At 36.9% G+C, this 26,807-nt stretch overlaps 1 protein-coding gene across 2 annotated transcripts in view; it reads right to left on the reverse strand.

Moving 5' to 3' along the window:
* ANO5 (anoctamin 5) overlaps positions 1–26,807 on the reverse strand; it is a 154,703-nt gene that overhangs the window by 108,531 nt on the left and 19,365 nt on the right. For both annotated transcript variants that reach the window (XM_058305639.2, XM_058305641.2), the window contains exons 2-3: positions 20,610–20,656; positions 345–389 (exon numbers count right to left, since the gene is read on the reverse strand). In XM_058305639.2, the coding sequence (XP_058161622.1) occupies positions 345–389; positions 20,610–20,656 (92 nt within the window). The remainder of the gene's footprint in view (positions 1–344; positions 390–20,609; positions 20,657–26,807) is intronic.

A 26,807-nucleotide genomic window follows, 5' to 3' on the forward strand; every position in this document is an offset into this window, starting at 1 on the left:
TATGCTTAGGCATGCATTTTCAGGTAATAGGAGTAGTTTAAGTGAAAAAGAATACTGAATTAGGTCTCAGAAACTTACGTTCTGGTCCAAGAGTTACACCTGAAACATATCGGGTAATCTTGGACAAGTCAATAAACCTCTTATGTGTCATTCTTATTAATATCTGATACTACTTTTTCCCAATAAGGGACTTTTTTAAATCAAATTCATAAATTCTCCAATACCATGTATGAAGATTTGAAAAATAAATTGTGAACTGGAAAGAGAATATCACCACTGCACACTAGTAAATAGATACTCCATTTGTTCCTGTGCAAGAAAGATTACTGCAAATTGCTACTTACCAATGAATGTTCTCTGATGAGTCGGCTGGTCTCTCCAGTCTGGCCCTGCAATTAGCACCATGGGGAAGATACAATGCTGTTAATAATGATCCAAATGGTGGGAAAGGAAGTGTTAATTTTCAACAACAAAAACTCTAAGTTTTCTATGCAGAAATAGTAAATGGAACTCAGGGTAGCTATGAAACAACTGAAATTGTATGCAAACATGTGCACGTATACATGTGTATATATGTATATATATGAGAATACATATATGAATACATGAATGTGTGTATGTGTATATGTGTGTGTGTGTGTAGAGAGGGAGAGCCTGAGTATGAGAATTTTGGATGCAGCTTTACCAATTTTTTTTTTAATTCTGTGACTTAGGAAATTTTTTTTTAAAGTACACTTTTCCTTTTTTTTTAAATTTATTTTTTTCTCCCCTTCCCCATCCCCATCCCAGTTGTCTGCTTTCTGTGTCCATTTGCTGTGTGTTCTTCTGTGTCCACTTGTATTTTTGTCAGCAGCACCTGGAATCTGTGTTTTGTTTTGTTGCATCATCTTGCTGTGTCAGCTCTCCGTGTGTGAGGCACCACTCATGGGCAGGCTGCACTTTTTTCATGCTGGGCAGCTCTCCTTACGGGGAACATTCCTTGCGCATGGGGCTCCTCTAAGCAGGGGACACCCCTGCATGGCATGGCACTCCTTGTGTGCGTCAGCACTGTGTGTGCGCCAGCTCATCACATGGGTCAGGAGGCCCTGGGTTTGAACCTTGGACCTCCCATGCCGTAGGCGGACGCTCTATCCATTGAGCCAAATCCTCTTCCCTCAAGAAATCTTAAGAACAATTATATTAGAGAGAAATAACAAAAAGTTCTATCCTTTAGATTTGCTGAGTCCAGAACAGGACCAACAGGGAAGGAAGAATTAATTGGCTATTTATCTCTTTCATTTGCTTGAAATTATTACAGTGAATACTTTAGTAGATGTACCACCATATTCTTTAGGATCTATACTCTAAACCCAAGAAAAAATCATACATGCATGTAAACATACAAAAGCCACTTTGTGATTAAAGCAATACTGATTGAGGCCTCCCTCAGTTTACAGTGGATTTCAAATCTTCATGCCCCATGATAGGCAGCATACCACGGAACGTGATCCTGTGATCACTCCCTGTCACCTCTCAGACAGATAATGTGCTATGTAGATGTAGCAGCTAACACAAAATGACCTGCAATGCATGCCCAGACTGGGAGTTCACTTAAATGGTCCTTGGTAAATCACAATCAGCATTTCAGCATTTCATTATGACCAGACTGCTGGGCAAATTAGCTTTGAAAACAGTAGGTAAGAAATGCAACAGACATATTTTTAAAATATTTTAAAAATACTAAAAGAGCACTTTGAAATTCCGCTAAATGCTCCAAAAATTAAGTAGTAGAAAGTACTATAAAGTTTCAGGCTAACTCTTAAGAAGCAGTAATTTCTTGTGTCCTAAAAGAGGATGAAGAAATAATTTTGAACACATATCAATTTTTCATGCTTTTGCCTTCAACATAAATTATATAAGAAGATGAAAGTCATTGATGGCATTAAAGTTATTCTAAAAAAGGTAGGAAGAATGCTGAGAACACTTAGTTATTTGAGTTAATATATGCTCAAAATCCTATCTCATTCTATATCTATGTGGACCTTCAATAAATTTCATTAACAGATCCAAATACATCAGTTATCAAAAAAGTTAATATTTTTATGACTCAATTCTGAATTAAGAGCCTGGTAATAAACTGGGCATCTGATTTCTAGCTTTAAGACAATAAACAAATATATTATAGTTCTACATAGATATTACTTTTTTTTCCCAATTATCCTAGAAAAGGGTCAGTTGTTTTGATTACAGGAGGGTACAAGAAAACCTTTATTAAATGTTCCAAAAGCAACCAGGACAGTCATCTTATAATTTCTCACTTTAGGAAAAACTATTTGCTCTGACTTTCTAATAAAAAGCATTATTACATCTTTAGTTTGGAAAATGTAAAATGAAATAACCTTCGTTCCTTCATATTTTTTTCTGAGTACTTTATCGTTTCATTTCTCAAAGAGAAATGAGAAAATTCTTAGGCAAAAGGAGAACTGTGCTGTTTTCAATTCTTTATTTCCTTCTTTAAATACCATCTGTGGCCATGGTTTTTAATATAATGTTGCCTCCTTCACTGATCCCTAAACATTAAGGAATAGAATGAAAAATAAAAAATGGAATGAAATGAATGATTGAATGCATGAATGAATGAATGAATGAATGACATAAGCTTACACTTGAAACAAAATGTGGAAATATTCAGGGTATCAAATGAATCATCATAGAAGCTGAGTAGCTATCTTGAATATTCTGAAGATCAGAAGCAATGATTTAAGGGTTGAAATTTAGAAAAAAGATACCTTTAGATAGAGTTCTTAAAAGAATATTCTTTGAGACTTTTATAACTTGATTAAGTGAAAGCTTAAGAATCAGATAATCTAGGTTCAGAATCCCAGAAACTATATTTAGCTGATATAACAATAAATTTATTACACTCTAATAGATACCACATAACCTTTTTTTCAGTAACATAAAACAAATTCTATCAATAAAATTGTGATTTTTATTCTTTACACATTTAATATGGTGAAGTACATCAATTGATTTTCAAATAATGAACAGGTCTCGGGAATGAACCTCACTTGGTAGTGGTGTATTATTTTTTTATATATTACAGAATTCTATTTGACAATATTTTGCTGAAGTCTTTCGTGTTTATATTCATGAGAAATACCATAGTTTTCTTTTGTAGAGTCTTTGTCTATTTTGAATACAAGATAAATGTAGGTCTCAATAAATGAATTTAGAAGTGTTCATTCCTCTATTTTCTGGAGGAAATTATATAAAACTGGTATGAATTCTTCTTTAAACATTTGGTAGCATTCTCCAGAAATCAGAAGGGATTACTTTTTGTTTTGATTTTTAAATTACATATTTGAGTTTCTTCACAGTATAGGGCTATTCAGATTACCTATTTTTAATTTTTTTAACAAATCAATTTTATTGATACATATTAAAAAGCATACAGTTCATCCAAAGTGTACAATCAAAGGCACCTGGTATAATCACATAGTTGTGCATTCACCACTTCACTCATTATTAGAGAATTTTCATTAGTTCAATAATAATAATAAACAAAAAACAAATAAACAAGAAAATTCTTCACCTCTCAATCTTTCTATACTGTACATAGCTGCTATTTCAGGCTATTCTTGGACAATTATTTAATTATTAGGCCGTTTCATTGAGATATATTCACATACCCATACAATCCATCTAAAGTGTATAATCAATGGCTTCTAGTGTAATCACAATGTTGTGCATTCGTCATCACAAAAAATTTTAGTTATTTCATTACTCCAAAAAGAAAAACTCCACACCCCTTAGCATGCCTTCCTTAGCCCTACATTACCACTAACCTAATTTAATCTTTAAAATTGATTTATATTTACATTTTATATAAATGGAATCATACAATATGTTATGAAGCAAATTTAGTTCACAGTAACACAATCATACATTTTTTTGTCTGTTTGTGTCTTGCTTGCTTCACTCAACATAATGTTCTCCAGGTTCATCCATGTTGTCATATGCTCTATGACTTCATTTTTCTTAGAGCTGCATAATATTCCATCATGTGAATACACCACAGAATGTTTATCCACTCATCAGTTGATGGATACCTGGATTGTTCCCAACTTCTGGCAGTTGTGAATAACACCGCTATGAACATCAGTGGAAAATGTTTATTCATGTCTCTGCTCTCATTTCTTCTGTGTATATACTCATTAGTAGTATAGAAGGGTCACATGGTGTGATGGTTAGGCAACTTGGCCAGGTAATTGTGCCCAGCTGTTTGGTAAAGCAAGCACTGGGCGAAATGTAATAGAAGGGCATTTATGAAGTTTAGTCACCATTGACTTTACTGCATGGTAAATCATAGATAGCTGATTACAATTATATCAATTAGGGAAACTGCCATCAGCAATGAGTGATGCTTTAGCCAATCAGTCAGATGTCTTAAAAGGGGAAGTGATTCCAACATTGAGTGAGAATTTCCCAGCTCGTCTTTGAACAGTCAACATCTTCCAGAAGTCATCAAGGACCTTCACTGGACTTTCACTGGAGTCCCTGGTTTCAGCCTGCCTGCAGAACCTGGACTTGTGCATCCCCACAATAATGTGATAGACTCTTATAAAATTGCACACTATTTACAGATATCTCTTGTTGGTTCTGTTTCCCTAGAGAACCCTGACTAATACTTGGTACCAAGAGTGGGGTAGGAGCTTACAGATACCAGGCCATAAAGCATAAGTTACTTCCCTCACCAAAGTCTATTTTCATGTGTTGGAGCAAGATGGCTGCCAACATCTGCAAGGGTTCAGGCTTCCTAGGTTCCTCTGGGTTCAGCTCCTCTGTTTTCTCCACAAGGTCAGCTGTAGACTATTAGGTGAATGGTTCTGTCTCTCTCCCTGGGGTTCCAGCTTAAGACTTTAGCATCAAACTCCAACATCAAAACTCCAACATTAAAAGCCCCCAACACTGTTCTTTGCCATGTCTCTTATCTGTGAGTCCCTACCCTTTGATGTGCCCTACTGTCACAAGAGGTTTACATGATTAATCAAGCAAACCTCTGAATCCAAAATAATCTAGTATGCCCAGAGGAAAAGATCAGTTTACAAAGATAATCCAATATTTCTTTTTGGAATTCATCAATAATATCAAACTGCTACACTCTACCTTCTGAATTCGAAAAAGACATTACAATATTTAAAAAAAAACAAAACCCTTAAATCAGTTATAGTGCAAGTACTAAATCATATCATGATCAATTTAAAGAAATGTAGTTTGTCTTGGGGCAAAGCCCTGTTTATTATAGACCTCTGAAACTTACAAAACAATTCATCTACTTCCAATACACAAATGAACAAAGGATAAACATTTTCATTACAATAAGGAGAAACTGGGAAGGAAACATGAGTCAGGGTTTCTCTACAGGTCAGTAGACCTGCAGGCAATCCTCTGTTCAATTTCAAAATCTGGGAATCATTCTTAAGAAGATGGTTTCTTCTCCTTGGGGCCATATGGGGACCCATCTTTTCCACTGGCTTGCCCAATGCCCATTTTCTTAGTTCCGCCGTCATCAAGCATCTGGATGCTGACCAAGCTCCAGACCTCTCCCTCCGAGTGTAGGGATAATTGCCACACCTTACCCAATCTTTTCATTAGAGTCTTAGCCCCCCCCCTCTCTCCCCTAGTACAACCTCCCTTACCTCTGGCATACAGGCTCAACCCTCTCAGAGCAACGAGTTGACCACCTGGCCTTCCCTAACCTTTGGGGGACAGGTCCACCCCTCTCTGACATGTGGGGTGCTGACCTTAACCATTCTAATTCTTGTGGAATGTGCTCCACCCTCTCTGTACCCTGGGGCAACAAAACTCTCCCAGAACATTGGACAGGAACATCCACCTTCTTCAACTGGTGGGGCAAACTCACCCTCTCTGTACACATGGGTGGTGTTCCTTTCTTCACCCAAGGTGATGTCTTAATTCCAGACCTCATCTTCCATGGTTTTCCTCTGGGAGCTATTTCTCCTTCAATCTCTCCTTTCCATGTCCTTTTTAGTCCAAGCTGACAGTGATTTTGTTCATACAGCTCTCTCAAAAACCTTGTTGGTTTAGCATGCAGGAAGCAGAGGTCCAAGCCATCAGACAGTAAGACTTTCCACAAGTCTTTCTGAGATAACTGCATCTTCAATCTTGACTTACCAGGTCCAAGTTTAGCTAAGTCTTCCAATGGGGCACTTAAATCTGGGATCTTAATTTCCAGAAGCTTGGAATTTACAGAATCAGTTTCTGTTTTCTTTGTGCCCGACAGTACAGTCCTCAGCATCTCTCTCTCATCTAGCATTTTGCTATAAGCTGCAAGCAGAAGCCAAGCTGCATTCTTCAGGTTTACCTTGGAAATTTCTTCAACCAAATGCCTAGGCTCACCATTTTCAAATTCTGCCCTCCATAAAACACCAGGCATTAATATTGTTGAGTTCTCTGTAACTTTAAAATACGGATCGCCTTTCCTCCAGTTTCCAATAATAGTTTCATCATTTACTTCTAAGGAATCATATGAAGTCTCTTTAGTATCCATATTGCTATCAAAGACTCTTCAAAGCAATCTAGGCCTTTTCCATCAAGCATTTCACAATTCCTCCAAAAAATACTCCTACCCATTTATAAAACCATTCCAGCATTTTGGTAGTTGCAAAAGCACTTCCCCACTCCTTGGTACCAAATTCTGTATTAGTCAGCCAAAGGTGTGCTGATGCAAAATACCAGAAATTGGTTGGTTTTTAAAAAGTGTATTTATTTGGGGTGGGAGCAGTATCCACTCTATGGTGCTGTTTCTCCCATAACCAGGATTCATGGGTCCAGGAATCAAGGGGTGGAAATGGGAGTGGCACCACTCATTATTACCCCTAGTGACCCACTAGGAAAATTTTTGATTCCTGTCCCTGAAACCTCAAACTCTGCTGGTCTACGGGTTTTTGTCCCAAAAGGAGGAGCACTGTCACCAGGGAATACAACAACGATTCCATTGAACTGGAAATTAAAACTGCCACCTGGCCACTTTGGGCTCCTCTTACCTCTGAATCAACATCAAAGAAAGAAATTACTGTACTTGCTAGGGTGATTGACGCTGGCTGACTGATACCCCCTATTCAAGGGGAAATAGGACTGCATCTAACATAATGGCAGTAAAGAAGAGTTTGCCTGGAATACAGGAGATCCTCTAGGGCATCTCCTACTACTGCCATGTCATGTCCTATGGTTAAAGTCAAGGGAAAACTGCAACCCAACCCAATCCAAGAAGGACTAACAATGGCCCAGAATCTTCAGTAATGAAAGTCTGGATCACCCCCAGGCAAAGAACCACAGCTAGCTGAAGTGCTTGCTGAGGGTAATGGAAACATGGAATGAGTAGTGGAAGAAGGAAGTGATAAATATGAACTTAGACCACATAACCAGTTACAGAAACAAGAACTATAATGGTCATAATCTTTCTTCCTTATTTCATTATGATGATGACTGTATATGTACACAGAACAAATTTGCCTTCTTCCCCAAATTTTTCCCTTATCATATAACAAGTATCAATTTCATGTCATAATACTTGAGGATGTCAAGTTTAAAAGTGAATATTACCCAAGAATTTGCACCCTCTTCTGTATAGTATTAATGCATTTCCAGTTGTATGCACAAGAGTTGAGCATAGTTAGGTGGAAATGTATATATATATATATATATATACACATATATATATATATATGCATGTCTGTTATTGTTTTTACTTAGAAACTAAGTATGTTTTAAGGTAATGTGTATGGTTGCCGATTTGACAAGGGGTGGACTGTGATGGTTAGGCTATTGCATTAACTCAGCCAGGTAACTGTGACCATTCAAGTCTTTTGCCCATTTTTTAATCAGATCATTTGTCTTTTTATTGTTGAGTTGCAACATATCTTTATATATCTATTTAACCCTTATTGGGCAGGGCAGACAGCTCAGTAGTTTGGTGCCCTGCCAGTGGGTCATACAGGGAACTTATGTCCCCCAGTATGATGGAGTTGGACTCAGGTAAGTTCTCCCTACATATGGTTCTTCTGCCCATTCTATTTAAACCTATAGTTAGTGATAGAGTTTATTGGTTTATGTCCAAGGGGCTTAAATCTTTGGGCTGTCCATGTGTCATGTGGGCCCTGAATCTCAACAGAGTTGCAACAACTACACTCCAGTTCATTGGACTCACCCAGGAAAACATGGAGATGATATGGACAACAACCATCCCAAGGAACAGAGAGAGTCTGCATCTGCAAGCCAGATAGTCCCATTCATCTGCCCCATGGGATTTAAGCCCCCTCTCAATTAGAGGTGGAGTGGGCATAACTATCTCATAATCCTCAGGATTGGGGATTGAACTATAGACTAAAGTAGACCTTCTGGTATTTTAATATAGACTTATTGCGATTCTAGCAATGGAAGAACTTTTATCATTGATGTGGAAGCAGTGGCCACTGGAGGAGGTTCTAAGGGGAGGGAAAGGAAAAACAGGTATAATATGGGGACATTTTTGAGACTTGGGAATTGTTCTGAATGCCCTTGCAATGACAGATACAAGCCATTATATATTTTGTCATAACTTTCAAAATTGTGTGGGAGAGTGTGTCAACTACAGTGTAAACTATAAGCCATGCTTAGTGGCAATGCTCCACAATGTGTTCACAATTATAACAAATGTATTAAACTAATGAAAGATATTGTTAATGTGGTAAAATGTGGGAAGAGCTGGGAGTCAGGAATATAGAAATTCCCTATTTTTTTGTGTAATATTTATGTAATCTATGTATCTTTTATTAAAAAAATAAAATCTTAAAAACATATTGGTCATGTGATTTCCAAACATTATCTCCTTTTTACAAAGTCCTGTGAACTGCAAGTGTGTGATTCTGAGGAGGTCCCATCGACTTATTTTTTCTTTGCTGTATGTGCTTTGGGTGTAAGGTCCAAGAAACTACCACTTACCACAAGATCTCCAAGATGTTTCCCTACATTTTCTTTTAGTAATGTTATGGTCCTGGCTTTTATATTTAGGTCTTTGATCCATTTTGAGTTGACTGTTGTACAGGGAGTGAGTTAAGAGTCCACTTTCATTCTTTTGGTTATAAATATCCAGTTCTCCCAGTACCATTTGTTGAAGAGACTGTTTTGTCCTGTTAACATGGACTTGGTAGGCTGGTCAAAAATCTGCTGACTGAAGCGGTGAGGGTTTATTATATTTTCATTCTACGGATTGATGTGTCTATCCATACACAAGTACTGTGCTGTTCTGACCACTGTAGCTTTGTAAGTTTCAAGGTCAGGTAGAGAAATTCCTCCCACATCACTCTTCTTTTTTAGACTGCTTTTGGCTATTCAGGTGCACTTTCCCTATGAAATAAATTTGGTAATTGCCTTTTCATATAGTGTAAAGTAGGTTGTTGGAATTTTGATTGGTATTGCAATAAGACTATAAATCAATTTGGGTAGATTGATATCTTCATGATATTTAGTCTTCCAATCCATGAACACAAAATGTCTTTCCATTTGTTTAGGTCTTCTTTGACTTTTTTTAATATTGTTTTGTAGTTTTCTACATTTGGATCCTGTATTTCTTTGGTTAAACTGATTCCTAGGTATTTGTGTCTTTTTGTTGCTACTGTAAATTGAATTTTTTCCCTGATTTCCTCCTCAGATTGTTCAATACTAGTGTATAAAAATATTACTGATTTTTGCACGTTGATTTTGTATTCTGCCACTTGGCTGAATTCATTTATTAGCTCAAGTATCTTTTTTGTAGACATATTAGAATTTTCTAAACATAGGATCATGTCTCTGCAATTACTGAGATTTTTATTTACTCTATTCCTATTAGGATGCCTTTTTTTCTTTTCTTATCTAATTGCTCTAGCCAGAACTTCTAGCAAAATGTTGAATAACAATGGTGACAAAGGGCATCCTTGTCTTCTTCCCAATTATAGGGGTTAAGATTTCGACCTTTACCCACTGAGTACAATGTTGGCTGTGGGTGTATATATATATCTTTTATCATAATGAGGAATTTTCCTTCTATTCCTACCTTTTGAAGTATTTGTATCAAGAAAGGATGCAGATTTTTTTCTAATGCTTTTTTTTTTTTTGCATCAATCAAGATGATTATGCATTTCTTTTTTCCTTCAGTTTGTTAATGTGTATATTACATTGACTGATTTTCTTATGTTGATCCAGTCTTGCATACCAGGAATAAATCCCACTTAGTAGTGAGGTATAAGTCTTTTGATATGATGTTGGATTTGATTTGCAAGTATTTTGTTGATAATTTTTGCATCTATTTTCCTTAGAGAGAATGGTCTGTAATTTTCTATCCTTATACTGTCTTTATCTAACTTTGGTATTAGGGTGATGATGGCTTCATAAAATGTGTTGGGCAATTTTCCCTCCTCTTCACTTTTTCAGAAGAGTTTAAACAGGATTGGTGTTAATTCTTCTTAAACAGCCTCGTAGAATTCACCTGTGAAGTCATCTGGTCCTGGACTTTTCTGTGTTGGGAGGTTTTTGAAGATGGGGTCAATCTCTTAAATGTGATTGGTTTGTTATCTTGTATTTCTTGTAGTGTCTGTGAAAGTTGTTTATGCATTTCTAGAAATTTTCCATTTCATCTAGATTGTCTTGTTTGTTGCCATACAGTTTCTCATGATATCCTCTTATGATCCTTTTTATTTCTGCGGGGTCAGTTGTAACATTCTCCCTTTCATTTCTGATTGTATTTATTTGCATCTTCTTTTTAGTTTGTTAGTCTAACTAGGGGTTTGTCATTTTATTAATGTCCTCAAAGGAACAACATCTATTTTCATTGACTATTGCTTTTTTGTTTTCAATTTCATTGATGTCTGTTCTAATCTTTATTATTTCTTTCCTTTTCATTGCTTTGGGATTGGTTTGCCATTCTTTTTGTAGTCTCTCCAGTTGTTGGGTTAAACTTTTGAATTTAGCCCATTCTTTCTTTTTAATATAGGTGTTTAGGGTTATAAATTTCCCTCTCAAGACTACCTTCACTGTATCCCATAAGTTTTGATAAGTTTTGTTCTCATTTTATTTGTCTCAATATATTTGCTGATTTCACTTGCAATTTATTCTTGGACCCATTGATATAGGAATGTGTTGTTTAGCTTCTTCCACACAGGTGTGAATTTACCTCTTTCTTGTTCTTTTTGATTTCCAGTTTCATTCCACTATGATTTGAGAAGGTATTTTGTATAATTTCAATCTTTTTATATTAACTGAGAGTTGCATTGTGTCCTAACATGTGGTCTATCCTGGAGAAAAATCCATGGGCATCTGAGAAGAATGCATGACTAGCTGAGTTTGGATGCAATGTTCTATATATGTCTGTTAGGTCTAAGTCATGTATCATATTGCTCAAGTTCTCTATTTCCTTGCTGATCTTCTGTCTAGTTGTTTTTTATCTTGAAGTTCCCAAAATGTATTGTAGAGATGCCTGTTTCTCTCTTCAGTTTTGCCAGAGTTTGCTTCATATATTTTGGGGCACCCTGGATATGTGCATAGATATTTTTGACTGCTTTATCTTCCAAGTGGATTGTCCCTTTTATGAATACATAATGGCCTTCTGTATCTCTTAGAACTTTTCTTTTTTCATTTAAAGTCTGTTTTGTCCAATAGTAGTGTAGTTACTCCTGCTCTTTTTTGGTTCTTTGCATGGAGTATCTTTTTCCAACCTTTCACTTTCAGCCAGTTTGTGCCCGTGGATTTAAGGTGAATCTCTTTCAAGCAGCTCATGTTTTGTTTTGTTTTTTGCCTATTATGTCAGCCTGTATCTTTTGATTGAGGAGTTTAATCCATTCACATTCAATGCCATTACTGTAAATGCATTATTCACTTCTACCATTTTATCTTTGGTTTTCATATGTCATATCATAAATTTGTCTGTCTTTTTACTCTTTTTGTTATCCTTTCTGCTATTCTTTCTCCTATACTCTCCTCGAAGCCTCTCTCTCTTGTCTTTTCCTTTCAAGTTCTAAGACTTTAATATTTCCTACAAAGGTGAATTCTTTTTTACTAACTCTCTTAGTTTCTGATTGTGAATATTTTATACTCACCTTTATATATGAAGGACAATTTTGCTGGATAAAGAATTCTCAGCTGGCAGTTTTTATCTTTCAGTATCCTAATTGTATCATACACTGCCTTCTTGCCTCCATGGTTTCTGATGAAAAATCCACAGTCATTCTTGCTGGGCATCCCTTGAATGTGACAGTTTGCTCCTCCCTTGCTGTTTTCAGAATTTTCTCTTCACATTTGGCATTCTGAGTAGTACATGTCTTAGAGTTAAGTCTATTCAGTTTTATTCTGATTGTGGTACGGTGTGGTTCTTGGACATGTAAGTTCATTTCTTTTGTGAGAGTTGGGAAGTTTTCAGCTATTATTTCCTCAAATACTCTTTCTTTCCCTTCTCCCTTCTCTTCTCCTTCTGGAACTCCCATGACACATATATTGTTGCATTTTGTATTGTCATTCAACTCCCTGAGGACTTGCTCAATTTTTTTCCTTTCTTTTGTCTCTCTGTCTTTTAGCTCTTCAATTTCAGTTGTCCTGTCTTCCCTATCACCTATTCTTTCTTCTATCACTTCCAGTCTGTTGTTTTATGCTTCTAATGTGTTTTTTATCTCACCTATTATTTCTTTCATTCCCAGGAGCTCTTTTCTATTCAGGATTTCAAATTATTCTTTGTGCTTGCTCAATGTCTTCTTGATGTCATTTATCTCTATAGCCATATTGTCTTTCTCCTCATTAATTTGAATCCTGCACCTCTTCTGGGGCTTTGATATATTCCTTTTCTTGGGCCATGTCTTCCATTTTCCTAGTGTGGCTCATAATTTTTTGCTGATGTCGAGGCATCTGAATAGGATGGTAGTTAACTCAGATGCTCAATTTTTCTCTCCTAGGGATATAGTCGTGGGAGGTTGTGTGTTACTTCTGCTCTTTGATTTTTGGTTCAACCTGGATCATTAGGATTGTCCCTGTTATTTGCTCAAAACTCGGCTCTGGACCCAGTAATGGGTTGCAAACCCACTTCCTAGGGCCATGGGTAGGGTGGCTAGAAAGGCCTGGAAAACCTTCTCTTTCTTACTTAATTTTAATTTTCTCACATGCACTTCCATTGTCTGCCAGAAGATGGCAATCTTTGGCAGCCCCCTCAGTTCAATGCCTGCTCAATTTGCTGCAATATGGACTGAATCAGTGTGATACAGGGTCTGGCCTGGAGGCTAAGAGTTTTGTAATTCAAACTTTTTCAGAGACAGTTCTCCAGCCTTGGTTAGTAGTCCCCTGCCTTTTCCTGGGTAGAAAATAATTCCATTCCCCTCCGTGTACTCAACAATCAGTCATTGTTAGTAGAGAGGGAGATTTAGAGGATATGATCTCTCTATATATAATCCCAGATCTCTTCCATCCCAAGCTGGCTCCCAAGGCAAAAAATGGTATAGCCCCATCCAGCCTACAAGGGCTCATAGGACACAGCAGACCAAATCTGTGGGTCAAAAGCTGAGTCAGACTTAAGCTATATCTCTCTCTCTCCCCTTTCTTGGGGCAGCAGATCCCTGGATCCCCCTTTTTGTATTGCCAGTCCATAGTCCTTAGAATTCTAAAATGTCTTTAGTGTGGGAAGGGTGCCGGGAGTATCAGCTGCTAATGTTAACTCACAGTTTTGCTGTCACAGTTTTTTTCCATTGTCCTTCTTTCTTCTGGACAGTGTCCAGCCTTCACCTGGTGTCCTAAATCCTAGAAAAAAATTTTTCAGGCCCTTTCAGCCTGTTCTTTAGCTGTGTTTCTGGGAGAGAAGAAAGTCCCATGTCTTCCTAGTCTGCTACCTTCCTGGAAGTCTCCCTAGTTATTATTGGTTGAGTTGCAGTAGTTTGTTATTTTGAGGAAGTGGTTTCATTTAATTTAAGCTGTCAATGTGTATGTACAGTTGTTTGTATTACTCCTTTATTATCATTTTGATATTTTTACTGTCTATAATGAAGTAATTGATTTCATTCCTGATATTAGTTTTTGTGCCTTCTTTTATTTTTGGTCAGTCTAGCTAGAGGTTTGTCCATTTTATTGATCTTTTCAAAGAACCAGCCTTTAGTTTAATTGATGCTGTCTGTTTTCCTGTCTTAAATTTCATGGATTTCTCCTCTTATCATTATGCTTACTTCCTTCTGCTTGCTTTGGATTTATTGTGCTTTACTTTCTTGATGTGAGAGCTCATTATTAATTTGAGATGATTCCTCTTTATTAATAAAGACAATACATGCTACACATTTCCCTTTCAGTACTACCTTAGCTATATCTCTTGAATTTAGATAAGGAGCCATTTTAAAATTTTCACTTGGTTCAATGTATCTTATTATTATTTACCTTAAGACTTCTTCCCTGACCCATTCATTATTTAGAAGTATGTTGTATACTTTCCAATTGTTGGAGATTTTCCTGTTATCTATCTGTTATTGATTTTTTATAATTGTATTCTATTATGGTTAGAGATTTCAATTCTTTTACATTTTTAAGGGTTTTTTTTTTTTTTCTTTAATGGTCCAGGATATGGTTTATCTTGGTATATGTTCTCTAGACACTGAAAATGAACATGTATTTTGCTTTTGTTAGGTGAAATATTCTATAAAATTTTATTACATACTGTTGGTCAATAGCATTGTAGAGTTATTCTTTGTTCTGGCTTATTTTTTAGATAGTTGTTCCAACTATTGTTGAGAAAGAGGTTGTAAAGTCTCCAACTTTAATTTTAGATTTATGTATAACTTGTTTCATTCTATCAGCTTCTGTTTTTTGATGCATACATCTTTAGGAATTTTTTTTTGATAGATTGACTCTTTTATAATTATATAATGTCCCTCTCTATCCTGGTAATTTTTTTTTTCTTTGAAGTATATTTTATATTATATTAATATGACACTGACTTTCTTTTGAATAGTGTTAGCACTGTGTATCTTTTTATCTGTTTTCATGCTTTTTAAATCTACTTTGCAACTCTGTCTTTTAATTTATGTATGTAGACTTTTAACATTTAACATAATTTTGATGTATTAATATCAGGGATTAATTCCACAATTATTTTTCCTTTTGTTTGTTCCCTTTATCTTTTGTTTCTGTTTTATTTTTTCCAACTTCTTGTGAGTTACTTGAACATTTTTACAACTCCATTTGAATTTTATCTCAGAGATATTGAGTATATTTCTTGCTGCAACTTTTCTTTATGGTTGCTTCTGAGATTAGATTACATATTTATAACATCACAGTTTATGGGTATACCCATCTTTCCTGTCAGGTGAAGGAGAGGCATGTCATTTCCCTTTCATGCCCAAACTGCCCCTGTTTATTATATATTTGTCTTAAATGTTTCTCTATATACATTAAGAACTACAAGAGGTAGTGTTAAAATTGCTTCAACTGTCAAACATAATTTAGAAAACTCAAAAGGAGAAGGAAAATCTTACATTTACCTATATTTTTACTCTTCCCATAGTTACTTTTTCCTTCCTGATGCTAACAACAGTTCTTTTATCTTTCTTTTCTTTTAGAGAACTTTCTTTGGCTAATATTTTATAGCAAACTTTCTTTAGCTAATATTTTATAGCAGGTGAGCTGGTGAAATTTTCCTTAGTTTTCCTTCATCTGAGAATGTTTTAATTTCTCTTTCATTCCTGAAGGACATTTTCACCACATATGCAATCCTGGATTGACAGTTCTTTGAGCACTTGAGAAATCTGTGCCCCTTCCTTCTAGCCTCCATGTTTTCTGATGAGAAATCTACTGCTGTCTTTCTAATTACTTCCCCATATAGTTAAGTAGTATATCTTTGTCACATTTTCAAGATTTTTTCCTTGTCTTCAGTTTTTCAAACTAGTTTTAGTTTGATTGTGATATGTCTTGGTGTGAACTCATTTGACTTTATCCTGTTTACGGCTCCCTTAGATTCTTGAATGTGCAGGTTTATGTCTTTTGACAAATTGAGATAGTTATAGCTATTATTTCTTCAAATACTTTTTTCAGTCCCACTATTTTTCTCCTCTCCTTCTAGGGTGCCAATGACATGAATGGTAGATCTTTTGTCATTGTCCCAAAGGTGTCTGAGTTTCTCTTCATTTTTTTTTCAGTCTGTTTTTCTTGGTTGTTCTGAATACCTAACTTCTCAACTCCTCTTTTATCTTCATGTTCAGTTATTCTTTCCTCTATCCCTTCCACTCTGCTGTTGAGCCTATCTGTTGCTTTTATTTTAGTTATTCTATTTTTCAATTCTAATATTTCCATTTCACTCTTCTTAACTTCTATGACTGCTGTAATTTTCTAATTCTTTGCTGAAACTTTCTTTTTCATTTGTTTCAAGAATGCTTGTAATCACCCATTGAAGCATTTTGTAAGATGGTTGCTTTATATTCCTAGTTAGATAATTCTAACATCTGTGCAATCTCTGTGTTGGCATTTATTAATAATTTTTTCTCATTCAAGTTGAAAGCCTTATAGTTCTTGATATTAATATCATTTTCAATTCAAACTTTAACTTTTTGGGCATTATGTTATGAGACTCTGGACTTAATTTAAATCTTCTATTTTAGCAAGCCTTTTCTGATACCACTCCAATGCAGTAAGAGAGGTGCAGCCTCACAACTGCCAGGGGGGAGTATAAGTTCAGGATGCCCACTCAGTCTTTTTTGACATGCAGGGTGGAGGACTTCTCATTACTGCTGGGTGGGGGTAGCAGTTCAGGTTCATTACTAGGCCTTCACTGATACCACACTGGATGGGAGGAGTAAGGATGCCTCATTACTACTGCCCATATGGCTTCCACTGACATCATGGGGGTGGGGTAGCCTCATTGCCTTTGGGTGATGGTGAAATCCTGACTCCCCATTAGGCCACCTCTGGCACCATCCCAGCAGAGAAGTTGGAGGTATCTCATTATTGCCTGAAGAGGTGGAAGTCCAGGCTCCCCATGTGGTATCCTCTGTTATCATGCAGGGTGGGGGTGGGGACTTTTTGCTATCCCATGAAATGAAAGTCCCAGTTCCCCATTCAGCCTTCTCTGACATAACTCCAATGGCAAGTTGAGATAACTCAATACCCCCAGGCAAGGGCAAAGGTCTAGTTTCCCCACTTGACCTCTGGTGAATGGTGAGATGATGGAGCCATGACATTTTTCTGGGGTGTTTGGCTACAGTACAACAGTTATCAACTGAAAGTTTTCTATATTACTAGACAGCCCCTCTCCCAATCCAATGGCTAGAAAGAACAGGATTTTCCTGGGGCGTTATTTGTCTGCACCAGTTGGTATTTTTGGGTCACTGATTTCTCCAGTCTGTAAAATATGAGGCAAATAAAACCAAAACAAAACAACAAACAGGAAACTAACTGCTGCAACTTTCTCCCTCAGGCCGAGCACTGAAGTCAGTTTCTGTCTTTTTCTCTCCACCATTCTGAATCTTCTTATGTTTGTTTGTTTTTTTTTTGTAATGTCCAGGATTTTTAGCATAAGGAATAGGGAAAAGTTAGTTCACTCCGTCTTTCTGGAAGCAAAACCTACAATCATTTTTAACTAATTAATTTAATAATATATCAATTTAATAACTCCAAGCTTTACCAGCCGTTCTTTGTCTTTGTTTCAGAGAAGAGATGATTTTACTCCAAAGTACTTTGTATTAAAAATGGTATGTTAGACATAACTCTAGGTTTAGTCTAAAAAGGAATTAGGTAAGACAGAGCTATTTTACTGGAGTTGAATCCTACCCCAGTCACTTGCCTATCAAAGCAAAACTAAATTCAAACCCAAAAAATCTTTTAAAAGTGATGAGATGGGATATACCTGAAATAACATTCATTCTTGAAATGTACAGAGGGACAAGAAACTAAATAAACATGACTTGATAGAACTGTTTATCTTTTGTAGAAGTTTAAGTATGTAATTTATACAAAAATGAAATATGCACATAGAAGCATAGAACATGAACTGTAATTGACATTAACTTGAGCTATACATATAAAGATCAGGGAGGAGAATGTTATATTATGTAAATATGAACAAAATGTAAATGAGAATAAATTTATCATTTAAATTGGATCTTGTAAGATCAACCTTTCCTCAGTCTGCTCCAAAGACATGAAAATTTCCATTTTTCTTGTTCTTTACTTTCCAGATAATTGTCTTGATTCACTTACTCACTCATTCAATAAATATGTTGGAGCATGTTCTCTTGTGCCACTTTATAACACTTTATTTTTTTTTAAGATTTATTTTTTATTTATTTCTTTCCCCTTCCCCACCCCCAACCCCTGGGTGTCTGCTCTCTGTGTTCATTCACTGTGTGTTCTTCTGTGACTGCTTCTATCCTTATCAGTGGTACCGGGAATCTGTGTTTCTTTTTGATGCATCATCTTGTTGTGTCAGTTCTCCGTGTGTGTGGCACCATTCTTGGGCAGGCTGCACTTTCTTTCGTGCTGGGCGACTCTCCTTATGGGGCGCACTCCTTGCATGTGGAGCTCCCCTATGCGGGGGACACCCCTGCATGGCATGGCACTCCTTACGTGCATCAGCACTGCGCATGGGCCAGCTCCACACAGGTCAAGGAGGCCCAGATTTGAACCGCGGACCTCCATGTGGTATGCAGATGCCATTTGGCCAAGTCTGCTTCCCAATATATCGCTTTAGTTCAGAGGTTCTTAATCTTTTTTGTTCCATGGATACCTTACCAGTCAGGTAAAAACCACAGACCCCTTACTAAGGCCACACTATACTGTGCATTATTTTAAGAATATATCACACCCACACCAACAAGTCCCCACAGGAATAATGTTTATGTGAATATCAATTCAAGCTCACAGTGCCCTTGGTAAGAACCCCTGCTTTAGTTACAGTGACTCTACTCTGTAACAGTGGTTCTCATTAGTGGCAACAAGAATCACCTGCAGTGCTTTTTTAAAAAAAATTATTTCTCTCCCCTTCCCCCGTCCTGACCCCCGAGTTTTCTGCTCTCTGTGTCTATTCACTGTGTGTTCTTCTGTGTCCGCTTGTGTCAGCGGCACCCAGAATCTGTGTCTCTTTTTGTTGCGTCATCTTGCTGCATCAGCTCTCTGTGCGTGCGGTGCCGTTCCTCGGTGGCTGCACTTTTTTTCACACTGGTGGCTCTCCTTGCGGGGCACACTTCTTGCGTGTGGGTTTCCCCTATGCTGGGGACACCCCTGCATGGCAGGGCACTTGTGCGCATCAGCAGTGTGTGTGGGCCAGCTCATCACATGGGTCAGGAGGCCTTGGGTTTGAACCTTGAACCTCCCATGTGGTTGGCGGATGCCTTATCCATTGGGGCAAATCCACTTCCCTGCAGTGCTTTTTAAAATCACAACTCCTCAGCTTCATCCCCAATGATTCTAATTAGTAGTCTGAGGTTGGGCCCAAGAGTCTACATTAAAAAAAAAAATTCTTCATATAATTCTTACTGTAGTTGGTATGCAAACTACACTGTAAAAATTATTGGACTAGATGATCTTCAAATCTGTTCCAGTGCTGATATTCTACCATTTTTCTCAGCATGTTGGTCACTGAGTTTTTAAAAAATCTTACAACTTCCTACCTGCCTAGTTAGTTATCCAGCTAACTAGTACACAGCTAACCTATTCTAGCAATATGCATTTTTCAGGTGAGATTTTAATCATTCCTATAAATTTTTCTAGAGTTCATTTATCACTCTTTAAAGACCTTATTTAATTCTGGCTAATGCAATTCATGGACATCTACTTTTGAAAGAGTTGCTCTTAATAACTAGTGCCTACCAGAAAGATTATTTTTTTCTGAAATACCATTAGAATGCTTATACTCTGCAGGGAAGAACTCTAACTTCTTAGTATGTATTTGAAAGTTTATCTAAATAAAATAAGACCTTTGGCTAAAATAATTCTGTGTTTTAAAAGCATGTTACTAAATTAAGGTTGAGTCACTTAAACCCTAGCATAGTCACTGATAAGCACTAATTGCATTCGAATAACTGTAATATAAAAAGCTGTCACATATTATACCTGCATTAGACCTTTCCAAAACATTAAACTGAATAATATTATCTTGCATATCAAGGCTCAGGATATCAGAAATTACTTTACAGGGAGCCTCAAAACAAAACCAAACTGGGAAGCGGATGTGGCTCAAGTGATTGGGCTCCCATCTACCATATGGGAGGTCCTGGGTTTGATTCCTGGGGCCTCCTGGTGAAGGTAAACTGGCCCATGCCACTGCTGAGAACAGACAGTGTATGCAAACAGCAGAGGTGGGGGTGGGGAATAAATAAAGTAAAATAAATAAATCTTAAAAAAAAACAAACACCAAACTTATTTCTGCTTTCATACAATGTCCAAAAGATCCCATATTAAATCTATATGAAATATGCAAGTTGCTTTACCTTCTAAAAATTGAACAGGTTAGAGGGCAAAATAGGTAGAATATATCACGAGTAAATAACTACACATCCATATGAAATACATCTCCAACTTTGTCTCATTTTTTTTTGTTCTGACTTATAAGGAAGCTAATACATACATATTTAACTTACCTCATTTATTTGGAAATCAGGCTCTTGTTCTTTACTGGTATTTACTGCTAAATGAAATAAGAAAGAGAAAAATATGTTAAATTAATCAACTGGTTAATATATGTTCAAACATCTATATGAAGAGAAATCAGTAATGAAACAGAAAAAAAAATCAAAGAAAAAACACTGAATCTTCCTGGAAGTAATTGCTCAAAACTGCCTCCAAAAGAAGTCATTGCCAAAAATTGTCTATAATCTAGGTGAAAAACATAAAATACTGATGTGTGAGATATAGTCACGCCCACTAGGAAACAAACTTAACTCTGATCAATACAAGTTATCAATTTGCAGCCACAAAACCTCAGAGAAGAAAATATCCAATATAGGGATGCTCATGAGTATCAATTAATTTTCACAATGTAAGATTTAATATTCTCTCAGGTGGTTTCCTGGAACTGAAGCATAGCGGTTACAAGTAGAGTACTAAAACAGCACTATCAAGTCCGAAACATGCCAAATCACTTTGCTGCCACACAGATAACTCAGTGATGGTTAGATCTTGAGATATTTAGACTAAAACACATGTTCAAATAAGTTTCTGACACTAAAAATGCCAAATATAGAATTCAGATTTTATTCTCTTATGACTCCCATTTGAAAAATTCTACAAAATATTCCTCAAGTCAAACTTTTCTTTAAAAAAATTCTTGGAGGATTGACTTCAGGGAAGATAATGGACTAGAAAGACATGAAACTCTCTTCCCCTCCAGAAAAATAGCTAGAGGACAGGGTGAAACAGCCTGGAAAAAGATCTTCTACAGTTTAGGACACCACGCAAAGGCTGGACACCACCACAAGAGGAGAGAGGGAAAACAGAGGGAAAAAGGGACAACAGAACTGTGAATTGAAACCAATGTTTGCTGCAGTCAGCTCCCTCCCCCACACTAAAGACTTTTTTAATGTAACATTTTGTGTGATCTATGTAATCTATGTATCTTTAAAAAGAAAAAGATAACAAAAAAAAAAAAAAGAAAAAAATATTCTCAGGACTATGGGCCTGCTGCTACAGAGGGGGGCTCCAGAGATCCACCACGCTAGGAAAGGAGAGAGGGACACGGCCTGTAGCAATTTGATATAGCTATGAATTCCAAAAGTAGATATTGGATTATGTTTATAATTTGGTCTATTACTGGAAATGATTGAGTTATGATTAGGGCTTTGATTGGACCATGTCATTCGGGCATTGGCAAAGGGCATGACATGGCAAAGGACAGAACTGAGGGTTTTGATGTTGGAGTTTTGATGTTGGAGTTTGATGCTGAACACTTAACCTGGAGCCCCAGGAAGTAAGCACAGAGGAGAAAGAGAAGCAAGCCTCAGGAAGGAAGGAACTCTGAACCCAAAGAGAGAAGCAAAACCCTGGAAAGGAGGAATCCAGGAAACCTGAACCCTCACAGCCGTCGGCAGCCATCTTGCTCCAACAAGTGAAAATAGACTTGGTGAGGGAAGTAACTTAGGCTTTATGGCCTGGTATCTATAAGCTCCTACTGAAACAAACACCCTTTATAAAAACCAACCCTTTTCTGGTATTTTGCATCAGCACCCGTTTGGCTGCCTAATACACAGCCTAAGGCTGACTCAGCTTCTGACCCACAAATTTGGTCAGCTTTGTTCCATCAGCCCTTCCATGCTGGGTGGGAACACACCATTTTGCCCTGTGATCTGGCACAGGAATGGAGGAATCCAACCTTCTCATTCTCCCTCTCTTCTAGCCAGGACTGACTGTGGAAGACTCACCTCCCCAGGAAAGCGGAGAGAGAGGGACACAGCCTAAGGCTGATTCACAAATTTGGTCAGCTGTGTCCCAGAAGCCTTTCCAGGCTGAGTGGGACTGTGCCATTGTTAGCCTTGGGAGCTGGCAAGGGTCTAAAGATATATGGCCCTCCCAATCTCCTCCTCTACTAACAGGGACTGATTGTTGAGGACACAGAGGGAAGCGGAATTACTTCCTACCTGGGAAAAGGGAGAGGTCTACCAGAGAAGGCTGGAGAACTGTCTCTGAGAAAGTTTGAGTTATGAGGCTCTTAGCCTCCAGGCAGGATCCAGTCTATGTTGCAAAAAATACACTCCAACCAGGCATTGAACTGTGAGCTGCCAAAGATCACCATCTGCTGGAAGACCAAGGAAGTGTACATGAAAAATTAAAAATAAATAAGAGAGGCTTTATTCCACCTTTATAGCTTCCTTCCCAAAGGCCCTAAGAAGCAGGTCTGCAACCCATTCCTGGTCCAAGAGCCCAGTCTGAGCAACTAGCAGGGACAATCCTAACAATCTGGGTCAAGCCAAGAATCAAAGAGCAGTGGTAGCATACAGCCTCCCACCACTAAATCCCTACAAAAGAGAAATAAATTGAGTACCCAAATAAACTACATCCTAATCAGATGAAAACTGGAAGACATGGCCCAAGAAAAGGAATATAACAAAGCCCCAGAAGAGATGCAGGATTTGAAATAACTAATTAACAAGATGCACAAAAATTTTGAAAATCAAACTAATGAGTTAAAAAACAATATGGCTAAAAAGATAAATGGCATCAAGAAGACACTGAGAGAGTGCAAAGAAGAATTTAAAATTCTGAAGAAAAAAGTAACTGAGCTCATGGGAATGAAAGACAAATAGGTGAGATCAAAAACACATCAGAGGCATACAACAGCAGACTCTAAGTAACAGAAGAAAAAATAAGTGATACAAAGACAGATGAAATTAAAGACAGAAAAGAACAGAGAGGAAAAAGAAGGGGAAAAATTGAACAGAGGCTCAGAGAGTTGAATAACAACATGACATGCAACAACATATATGTCATGGAAGTTCCAGAAGGAGAAGAGAAGGAAAAGGGGAAAGAAAGAGTATTTAAAGAAATAATAGCTGAAAATTTCCCAGCTCTCATGAAAGAAATGAGCTTACATGTCCAAGAAGTGCACCATACACCAATCAGAATACAGCTGACTAGACCTACTCCAAAACACACACTACTTACAATGTCAAATGTCAAGATAATGAGAATTTCCAGAGCAAGAAGGGAGAAGCAAAACATCATATATAAGGGATGCCCAGGAAGACTTAGCATGGATTTCTCTGAAGAAACCATGGAGACAAGAAGACAGTGGTATGATACAATTCCTAGCCCGACAAGAATTCTCTATCCAGCAAATTGTCCTTCAAATATGAAGGTGACTATAAAATAGTCATAAACAAACAGAAAGTAAGAGAGTTTCCAAAAAAGAATCCACCTTTTCAGGAAATGTTAAAGGAAGACTTAGAATCTGAAATAAAAAGACAGGAAAGAGAGGCCTGGAGGAGAGTATAGAAGAAAGAATATAGAGAATGGACAACCAAAAGAATAAAAAGACAGACAAAAATATGATATGAAATATGAAAATCAATGAATAAAATGGTAGAAGTAAATAATGCATTTACAGTAATAGCATTGAAAGTGAATGGATTAAACTCCCCCAATCAAAAGATACAGGCTAATAGAATGGATACAAAAACATGAGCCATCCACATGCTGCTTACAGGAAACTCACCTTAGACTCACAGATACAACCCACTGAAAGTGAAAGTCTGGAAAAAGATACTCTATATAAATAGTAACCAAAAAAGAGCAGGGGTAGCTATTACTAATATTGGACAAAACAGACTGTAAATGAAAAAAAGTTCTAAGAGATACAGAAGGCCGTTATATATCAATAAAGGGGACAATCCACCAGGAAGATAGAACAGTCATAAATATCTACAGACCTAACCCAAAATACATGAGACAATCTTTGACAAAACTCAAGGGTAAAACAGACATCTCTACAATAATTGCTGGAGATTTCAATACCCCTCTCACATCATTAGATACACTAACTAACTGAAGATCAACAAGGAAACAGAAAACTTGAACAATGTGATAAATGAGTTAGATTTAACAGACATATACAGAACACTGCATTCCAAACTCAGTGGTTATGAATTCTTTTCAAGTGTTCGTGGATCTTTCTGCAGGATAGGTGCCATGTTAGTGCACAATGCAGCACTCAATAAATATAAAAGATTAAAATTACACAAAGCACCCTCATAGATCATAGTGGAATGAAACTGGAAATCAATAATAAACAGGAAAAAAGTAAATTTACAAATGTGTGGAGGTTAAACAATACACTCGTAAATAATCAGTGGGTCAAAGAAGTAATTGCAAGTGAAGTCGGTAAATATTTTGAGACAAATGAAAATGAGAACACAGCTTGCCAAATCTTATGGGATACAGCGAAGCCAGTCTTGAGAAGAAATTTATAGCCCTAAATACCTGTATAAAAAAGAAGAAAGAGCCAAAGTCAAAGGTTTAACTGAACAACTGGAGAAACCAGAAAAACAATGGCAAATCAATCAAAGCAATGAATAAGAAAGAAATAATAAAGATTAGAGCAGAAATCAATGAAATTGAGAACAAAAAACAACAGGGAAAATTAACAAAACCAAAAGCTGGTTCTTTGAGAAGATCAATAAAATTGACAAACTCCTAGCTAGACTAACAAAGAAAAAAAGAGAGAAGATGCAAATAAAAACAATCATAAATGAAAAGGGGGAAGTTATAACCAACCCCACAGAAACAAAAAAGATGGTAAGAGGACATTAAGAGAAACTGTATGCCAACAAAACTAGACAACATAGATGAAATGGACAAATTCCTAGAAATGCACAAACAACCTACACAGTTGCTACAAGAAATACAAGAACTTACAAACCAATCACATTTAAGGGATTGAATCCATCATAAAACATCTCCCAGCAAAGAAAAGTCCTGGACCAGATGGCTCAAGAAAAATTAACACCAATCCTGTTTAAATCCTTCCAAAAAAGTGAAGAGGAGGAAAAATTGCCCAATGCATATTATGAAGCCAACATCACCCTAATACCAAAGCCAGATAAAGATACTACAAGAAAAGAAAATTACAGCCCAATCTCTCTAATGAACATAGATGCAAAATTCTCAACCAAATTCTTGCAAATCAAATCTAAGAGCATATCAAAATACTTATACATCATGACCAAGTGGGATTTATTCCCAGTATGTCATGCTGGTTCAACATAAGAAAATCAATCAACATAATAAACCAGATGAACAAACTGAAGGAAAAAAAGCCACATGAACATCTCAATCAATGCAGGAAAGGTATCTGACAAAATCCAGCATCTTTTTTTGATAAAAACACCTCAAAAGATAGGAATAGAAGGAAAATTTCTCAATCTGATCAAAGGGATATATGAAAAACCCATAGCAAACATCATATTCAGTGGGGAAAGGTTGAAAGCTGTCCCTCTAAGATGGGGAACAAGACAAGGATGCCCACTGTCACCATTGTTACTCAATATTGTACTAGAAGTTCTAGCTAGGACAATTAGACAAGAAAAACAAAAACAAAAACAAAAAAACCTAAAGGCATCCAAATAGAAAAGAGAAAGTAAAACTCACTATTTGCGGATGATGTGATCCATTGTATTAGTCAGGGTTTTCTAGGGAAAGAGAATCAAGAGGAGATATCTATCAATAGTAAGACATTTATAAGAGTCTCTCATGTGACCATGGGGATGCACAAGTCAGGTTCCACAGGCAAGCTGCAAACCAGGGGCTCCAATGAAAGTCCAGTGAAGGTCCTTGATGAGTTTCTGGGAGACAATGTCTGTCCAAACAAGCTGGGAAATTCTCTCTAAATGCTGAAATCACTTCCCCTTTCAAGGCATTCAACTGATTGGATAAAGTGTCACTCAGTGCTAGAGGTAATCTCCCTGACTGATATAAATATAATCAGCTATCTATGCAGTAAAGTCACTGGTGATGAAAGTCCATAAATGTACTTGTTTTACAATTAGTCCAGTGCTTACTTGACCAAACAACTGGGCACAATTACCTGGCTGAGTTGACACATTCATTAGCTTAACCATCACACCTGTATTTAGAAAAGTCTGGAGTATCCATCACAAAGCTATTTGAGCTAATAAATGAGTTCAGCAAAGTGACTTTGACTGCAGGATACAAGATGAATAAATAAAAGTCAGTAATGTTTTTGTACACTAATACTGAACAATCTGAGGAGTATATCGGGGGAAAATTCCATTTACAAAAGCAATAAAAAGACTCAAATACCTAGGAATTAATTTAACCAAAGAAGTACA

This window comes from Dasypus novemcinctus, chromosome 10 (genome assembly GCF_030445035.2).
Source record: "Dasypus novemcinctus isolate mDasNov1 chromosome 10, mDasNov1.1.hap2, whole genome shotgun sequence".
Taxonomy (NCBI): domain Eukaryota; kingdom Metazoa; phylum Chordata; class Mammalia; order Cingulata; family Dasypodidae; genus Dasypus; species Dasypus novemcinctus.